We start from the raw sequence: 8,742 nt of genomic DNA, 5'->3' as shown, positions 1-8,742 counted from the left end.
TCTTTCCCTTGCCTGTTTTCCAAGAAGACGTGAGGATGTCTAGACATCTCTGTAGAAATTTAAGTGGGTCAGTCTTGATTGCCACGAATGAAGATATTCTATTTTAAGTAGGTCAATTCAGGCAAAGTATTTTGTGATGACCTTTAAGGTACATGGGAACACCAAAAGCCCATTTGTTCTGTTTTGAAAGTGAAAGCTGAAATGCACAGGCAGGGCAAGGTTGCATAACAGGTGCCAGAGAACAGCAGTTCATCCCTGGACATCAACACAAGGAGTGTCAAGCCTGCCTTGGCAGGTAACACATTCTGGGAAGGGCAAGCCCAGGGAGAGCAGACATTCTTCAAATCAAGGTGCAGTGGAATTAGGGACAGGGGACATTGGATGCCTAGAAACACTCCACTGAATATAGAACTGCAAGGCACAACCATATTGACACCTGTGCTATGATGTTTTCAAGATGTAATAGGGACCTTGATGATTGCTTGAACGTAACTCCTCTATGTGTAGCACAGTGCCGCCTTCTTAAGATGAAGTCGCCTATGGCCCTTTGAAAATAATAATGCCCTAGCTAGTCCCTCTCCCTGCCGGGTCTCCCTCTGAGCCCTCTGTCTACTTTCTCTTTTCTTACCTTCTTCCTCTCCTCCAACCAGTTTCCAGTGAGCACTCTGGTTGAATACTTGGCCTCAGTCTTCCAGCTCGGAGTGGAGAATGACTGTGGACTTACTGCAGTAAGAAACTGCATGGTAAGGGTTTGCCCCAAGCTTCTTTGACTTAACACAGTTTAAGGTTTCGGTGGTGGGAGATGTTGTGAAGTTGCTGAGTTTGGGATGCCTTTTTTTTTTTCTTTTCAGCAGTCAAAAGGAGTGGTAGTAGATGAAACTCTACTAACTTCACAGAATAAAAGGGCCCTGAGAGTCCACTTTCAGCCTCCAGGGAGAGGTGATGTGATCTTGGATTCCCGACTGTTGACTGTCTCCACGGTGATAGACTCTGAGTATAAATACTCTCCTTAAGGGGGCAGCTGATTCTTCAGGAGCAAAATTGACACCACATAAGCAAATCAAACCAACAACAATCACCACAAAAGCAGGAGGCAGAAGGACCTGGTTTCTATGTCACCACCTGATAAAAGGCATCATCTTTGCTGCATTTTTACAACTAGAATGAGTTGAGATGATCACATTCTACTACTTAGTGAGTGCTGATGTGCTAGGCCCATACTGAGACTTTTACATGTACTCACTTGTTTAATCCTCAAAGCAGCCCTATGAAGCAGGTGCCAATGATTGTACCCATTTTATGGATGAGGACACTGAAGCAAGGAGGGATTAAGTAGCTGCCTCAAGTCACACACATGGAGAGCTGGGATTTAAATCTGCTCTGATTCAGGTCTAAACCACTGGGCTCTACTCACTGCCCATCTGCCCCTTTGCCTAAGGGGCTTGGGGAAGAATCCTATCTTTGTGGTCAAACTAATAAATATTGTTCATTCAGATCATCTCCATTCATTCATTCCAGAGTCATTCTAGCAAGCATATGCCACATCCTTGCCACTGAGCTGGGGCTACAATGCATCAGTGGCTAGACCAGGGCCCCATCCCTATAGAGCTCAGTCCAATGGGATAAAGACCACGATCTTGCTTATTCATTAAGCCAAAAAATCAGGAGCCACCTAGATATCTATCAGCAGAGAGCTGATTGTGACACATCATATAAAAAAATACCCTGTAGCTGTTAAAAAATGCTGACATAGGAAGATGCCTGCAATATATGGTTAAGTTAAAGAAGCAATACACGTAGTCTTGCTTGCCACAAATGAAGACATTCCATTTCAAGCAAGCAATTCAGAGAAAGTGTTTTCCAATGGCTTTGAAACAAAAATAGAGGAACTCCAGGAAATTATTTGTTCCATATTGAAACTAATTATGTGGCAGGAAAAGGGCATGGAAGATAGAGCAGAGCAAACTTCTATTTGGCAGGTACCATAGTCTGGGCAAGTCTTGAGCCAGGAAGATGGGCTATCCTTTCAATCAAAACCCAAGAGAGCTACGTGTTCTGTATAATTCCATTTTTTAAAACTTTTTATTGTAAAGTGTAACACAAACATGAAAAATTACTTTAAAAATAAATGTACAGTAAAAAAGAATTCTAGTAAACAAAACCCCACCAGCATGTCAGTCAAGAAATAAAACATTCCCAGCACCCCAGAAGTGTTCCCATATGCCTTCTTCCACTCCAACCTGACTTCTGTGGCAATCTCTTCCTTGATTTTCTGTATATGCTTAGCACCAAAGGATGCATTCCTAAACCATAAAGCTTAGTATTGCCTGATTGTGGACTTTAAATGGAATCCTCTAGCATGTATTCATTTGAGTCTGAATTCTTTTCCTCAATATGGTTAATGTTTTTAAGAATCATCCATGTTGCACGTAGCTGTGGTTCCTAAATATTTTTGGACACAGAACATGTCTCCTGGTAGCCAGATATAGCCATTTCTCTAGGGCACTGGTTCTCAAAATTTCTAGTCTCTTAAAAACTTTGAGGACCCAAAGGGCTTTTTAAAATGTGGATTATATTAGTGGTCTGGAGCCAGATTGTACCAGTTCATGAGAGCCAGCACTACATTCTGTAGTCATGTTGGTAGCTTGAAATCAGTCATGACAGGAATATTACACCACAGAATTGCCCAACCCAATGAATTATATTATATATTAATTAGTGTTTATTAATTTATAAGTAACAACAAACTTTCAATCTGTTGTAATATGTTGTTTTGTTTAAAGGAGAAAATCAGTCTCACATAGCTATGTAGTTAGAAGAAAGAGAAATATTTTACTAGCCTTTGCAGTTAATCATGGATATTCTTTGCTACTACACCAAAACTCAACAAGTGGCAGTTTTTAAAGTTTAGTTGCAGTGTGGAATCTGAAACTATTCAGTGAACTCTGAGCTCTATTACGTTAAAATCCACTGATTGAGGCTTCCCTGGTGGCGCAGTGGTTGAGAGTCCGCCTGCCGATGCAGGGGACGCGGGTTCGTTCCCCGATCCAGGAGGATCCCGCGTGCCGCGGAGCGGCTGGGCCCGTGGGCCGTGGCCGCTGGGCCTGCGCGTCCGGAGCCTGTGCTCTGCAACGGGAGAGGCCGCGACAGTGAGAGGCCCGCGTATTGCAAAAAAAAAAAAAAAAATCCACTGATTGATCTTGTGCTTTGGATAGATCTTTAACCCATTTGTAATTTTGTAACATCATGGTGGTCATTTGGAAAAGATAGTTTTACTGAGCAGATCTTCCAAATGTTGACATGTTTCATTATACTGTATCCCAAAATAATCACATTTGCTAATATCCCTACTGATATCATCAGAAAAGCACCTATTAGGAAGTTGACAAGCTCACAGTGGTAGATACAGGTTTTCCAAAATTCTAGTTTTAGCTTGAAAGCTCAAAATTTTTGTCATTGGCAACAACTACTGACCATTGTTTTCCTTGAAGTGACAGCCTTCCGTCATTCATTTTTGAGAAATCATCTGCCAAATGTTCCAATTCGAATAACCATGATTTGTCTGCCAGTCGTTCTTTCAGGTAAAAATTGTGTTTCATTTAAAAAAAAAGAAAAAAAGAAAAAACACAAAACGCTGGGGATTCTCTGGTGGTCCAGTGGTTAGGACTCCGAGCCTCCACAGCAAGGAGCCCAGGTTGATCCCTGGTCGGGGAACTAATATCCCACAAGCTGCAAAAAACAAAAACAAAAACAAAAACAAAAAAACAGCTAATTTCACTCATAACTCAAACAATCACACACAGAGCATTCTTTCTCAAGAGAACCATTGAACTTGGGCACGCAACAGCAGAGATTTCTCATGCGTCCTTCCCATTTCATCACACAGCATGTGAAAAAGACATCTGCTCAAGGGTCAAGATTTAATAAAATTAATAATTTTTACTTCTTCATCAAGGACACTCTATGTGAAACTAGCAGTTTTTTTAACATCTTTATTGGAGTATAACTGCTTTACAATGTTGTGTTAGTTTCTGCTGTATAGCAAAGTGAATCAGCTATATGTATACATATATCCCCATATCCCCTGCCTCTTGTGCCTCCCTCCCACCCTCCCTATCCCACCCTTCTAGGTGGTCACAAAGCACCGAGCTGATCTCCCTGTGCTATGCGGCTGCTTCCCACTCGCTATCTATTTTACATTTGGTAGTGTGTATATGTCAATGCTACTCTCTCACTTCACTAACACATATATATGGAATCTAAAAAAAAGAAAAAAATGGCTCTGATGAAGCTAAGAGCAGGACAGGAATAAAGATGCAGACGTAGAGAATGGACTTGAGGACACAGTGTGGGGGAGGGGTGAAGGGTAAGCTGGGACGAAGTGAAACTAGAAATTTTTAAAAAAAACTGCGAGTGTGTGGTGGTGAAGAATACAAATGTTAATGGCACTGCCTTGATTTATGCACAGGCTCTGGCAGTTTTACCCCCATCACCTCTGCACCATCAGTGCAAATGTCAACAACGTGGAAAAAGGCAAATATCTTAATACTACACTGTTGGTGGCAATGTAAATTGATACAGTCATTATGGAGAACAGTATGGAGGTTCCTTAAAAAACTAAAAATAGAATAACCATATGACCCAGCAATCCCACTACTGGGCACATACCCAGAGAAAACCATAACTCAGAAAGACACATGCACCCCAGTGTTCATTGCAGCACTATTTACAATACCCAGGACAAGGAAACAACCTAAATCTCCATCAACAGATGAATGGATAAAGAAGGTATGGTACATATACACAATGGAATATTACTCAGCCATAAAAATGAATGAAATAAGGTCATTTGTAGAGATGTGGATGGACCTAGAGACTGTCATACAGAGTGAAGTAAGTCATAAAAAGAAAACCCGGTATCATATATTAATGCATATATGTGGAATCTAGAAAAATGGTACAGATGAAACGGTTTGCAAGGCAGAAATAGAGACACAGACATAGAGAACAAACATAGGGACACCAAGGGGGGCAAAGGGTTGGGGGATGGTATGAACTAGGAGATTGGGATTGACTTATCTACACTAACTAATATGTATAAAGTAGATAACTAATGAGAACCTGCTGTATAGCACAGGGAACTCTACTTCAGTTTGCTGTACAATAGAAACAAACACAACATTGTAAAACAACTCTACCCCAATAAAAAAACAGTCATACACACCAAAAAAAAAAAAAAAGAAAGAAAATAGTGTTGACCTTGAAGATCCCCTAAAAGGAGCTTGGGGATCTCTGGGGGTCTGTGGACTATGCTTTGAAAACCTCTGCTCTTAGATATATACCTAGGAGTGGGGTTTCTGGGTCATAGGGTATGTGTGTCTTAACTTTGCTAGATAATGCCAAACTATTTTCCAAAGAGTTATATCAATTTACATCCTCCCCCAACAGTGTATGAGTGTTTGTTTACATTACTCCACACCTTCTAGGACTTTTTCATCATCCGAAACAAAAATTATGTACCCATTAACAATAACTCCTCATTCCTTCTTCCCTCAAGCCCTGGTAACCTTTATTCTACTTTCTTGTCTCTATGAATTTGCCTAGTCTAGATACCTTATAGCTTATTTCACTTAACCAAATGTTTTCAAGGTTCATCCATGTTGTAGCATATGTCAGAATTTCATTCCTTTTTATGGCTGAATAATATTCTACTGTGTATATATATATATACACCACACTTTATCTGTTGATGGACAATTGGATTGTTTCCACTTTTTGGCTATGTGAATAATGCTGCTGTGAACATTGGTTTACAGATAGCTGTTTAAGCTACACTCTTTTGAGTATTCACCTAAGAGTGGAATCAGCACCACAAAGCTATTTTGCACAGCAACCACACCATTTTACATCCTCACCAGCAATGCACAGGGTTCCTGTTTCTCCATTTTTTGCCAACACGTTATTTTTCTTTTTTTTCTTTCTTTTTTTTTTTTTTTTTGTAATAGCCTATCCTAATGGGTGTGAGGTGGTATCTCATTGTAGTTTTGATTTATATTTTCCCAATGGCTAATGATATTCGGCATCTTTCCCTGTGCTCATTGGCCATTTGCATATCTTCTTTGGAGAAATGCCTATTCAAGTCCTTTGCTCATTTTTTAATTGTGTGTGTGTGTGTGTATCTGTGTGTGTGTTTGAGTTGTAGGAGTTATTTATATTCTGGATATTAATCTCTTATCAGATATAAGATTTGCAAATATTTTCTCTCATTCTGTGAGCTGTCTTTTCACTCTCTTGATATCATGTATTCCTATGTAGTTTGTATTTTATACTACTTAAATGAATTATTTTTTATTTCATTTTCTGATTCTTGCCTATATATTAAAATGCAATTAATTTTTTAAAACAATAACTTTATGTCCATCAACCTTGTTAATTATCTTATTAATTCTAATATTTTCCCTGTAGATTCTTTGAGAGACTGCATGCAGGAGTATAGCATCTGCAAATAATACCTATTTTATTTCCTCTTTTCCAATCCTAACTAGTTTTATACTTGTCTTTTGCATTGGTTAAGGCCACCAGAACAATGTTGATTAAAAATGGTAGTGAGCACAGCCAACATCATCCTCAATGGCGAAAAACTGAAAGCATTTCCACTAAGGTCAGGAACAAGACAAGGTTGCCCACTCTCACCACTCTTATTCAACATAGTTTTGGAAGTTTTAGCCACAGCAATCAGAGAAGAAAAGGAAATAAAAGGAATCCAAATCGGAAAAGAAGAAGTAAAGCTGTCACTGTTTGCAGATGACATGATACTATACATAGAGAATCCTAAAGATGCTACCAGAAAACTACTAGAGCTAATCAATGAATTTGGTAAAGTAGCAGGATACAAAATTAATGCACAGAAATCTCTGGCATTCCTATATACTAACGATGAAAAATCTGAAAGTGAAATCAAGAAAACACTCCCATTTACCATTGCAACAAAAAGAATAAAATATCTAGGAATAAACCTACCTAAGGAGACAAAAGACCTGTATGCAGAAAATTATAAGACACTGATGAAAGAAATTAAAGATGATACAAACAGATGGAGAGATATACCATGTTCTTGGATTGGAAGAATCAACATTGTGAAAATGACTCTACTTCCCAAAGCAATCTATAGATTCAATGCAATCCCTATCAAACTACCACTGGCATTTTTCACAGAACTAGAACAAAAAATTTCACAATTTGTATGGAAACACAAAAGACCCCGAATAGCCAAAGCAATCTTGAGAACAAAAAATGGAGCTGGAGGAATCAGGCTGCCTGACTTCAGACTATACTACAAAGCTACAGTAATCAAGACAGTATGGTACTGGCACAAAAACAGAAAGATAGATCAATGGAATAGGATAGAAAGCCCAGAGATAAACCCATGCACATATGGTCACCTTATCTTTGATAAAGGTGGCAGGAATATACAGTGGAGAAAGGACAGCCCCTTCAATAAGTGGTGCTGGGAAAACTGGACAGGTACATGTAAAAGTATGAGATTAGATCACTCCCTAACACCATACACAAAAATAAGCTCAAAATGGATTAAAGACCTAAATGTAAGGCCAGAAACTATCAAACTCTTAGAGGAAAACATAGGCAGAACACTCTATGACATAAATCACAGCAAGATCCTTCTTGACCCATCTCCTAGAGTAATGGAGATAAAAACAAAAATAAACAAATGGGACCTAATGAAACTTCAAAGCTTTTGCACAGCAAAGGAAACCATAAACAAGACCAAAAGACAGCCCTCAGAATGGGAGAAAATATTTGCAAATGAATCAACTGACAAAGGATTAATCTCTAAAATTTACAGGCAGCTCATGCAGCTCAATAACAAAAAAATAAACAACCCAATCCAAAAATGGGCAGAAGACCTAAATAGACATTTCTCCAAAGAAGATATACAGACTGCCAACAGGAAACCGGCTCGGTTCTTTGTGGCTGTCTGGAGGGGTGGGATAGGGAGGGTGGGAGGGAGGGAGACAAAGAGGGAAGAGATACGGGAACATATATATATGTATAACTGACTCACTCTGTTATAAAGCAGAAACTAAAACACCATTGTAAAGCAATTATACCCCAATAAAGATGTTAAAAAAAAAAAAAAAATAGTGAAGTGAGCAACTCTTGTCCTGTTCCTAATACCAAAGGAAAAATGTTTAATGTTTACCATTAAGTATGATGTTTTCGTAAATTTATTGAGTTGCAATTATACCCCAATAAAGATGTTAAAAAAAAAAAAAAAAAATGGTAGTGAGCAACTCTTGTCCTGTTCCTAATACCAAAGGAAAAATGTTTAATGTTTACCATTAAGTATGATGTTTTCGTAAATGCCGTTTATTGAGTTCAAGAAGTTTCCTTCTATTCTAAATTTGCTTAGACAGTTTCCATAAATAAGTGTTTAATTTTTTGCATCTATTAAGATAAGCACACACTTTCTGTCACTGAATCCATTAATGTGATAAATTGTATTGATTAATTTTGCAAGGTTAAACTGATCTTACATTTCTAGTATAAACTCTAGTATATATGATCATGATACAGTATCCTTTTTCTAATATTTCTGGATTCTGCTTGCCAAATATTTTTTAGAAAATTTTTTTTGCCTTTGTATAGATGAGTAAGATTTTCACAGCCTGCAGTTTTCATTTCTTCAGTTTTTGTGGGATTTTATTATTAAGATTAAGTTAA

At 38.4% G+C, this 8,742-nt stretch overlaps 1 protein-coding gene across 1 annotated transcript in view; it reads right to left on the bottom strand.

The window, feature by feature from the left end:
• The window catches only part of CFAP107 (cilia and flagella associated protein 107), a 10,377-nt gene extending 9,425 nt beyond the window's left edge, over window positions 1-952 (bottom strand). The window contains exon 1 of the mRNA XM_007463181.1: window positions 629-952. Within this exon, the coding sequence (XP_007463243.1) occupies window positions 629-742 (114 nt within the window). The 5' untranslated portion in view covers window positions 743-952. The remainder of the gene's footprint in view (window positions 1-628) is intronic.
• Between the last annotated feature and the right edge of the window lie 7,790 nt (window positions 953-8,742).

The sequence above is a fragment of the Lipotes vexillifer genome, unplaced genomic scaffold (genome assembly GCF_000442215.2).
Source record: "Lipotes vexillifer unplaced genomic scaffold, Lipotes_vexillifer_v1.1 scaffold109, whole genome shotgun sequence".
NCBI classification, from domain to species: Eukaryota; Metazoa; Chordata; class Mammalia; order Artiodactyla; family Lipotidae; genus Lipotes; species Lipotes vexillifer.
Note: the sequence above shows the minus strand (reverse complement) of the source record. Positions and strands in the feature narration are given on the sequence as shown.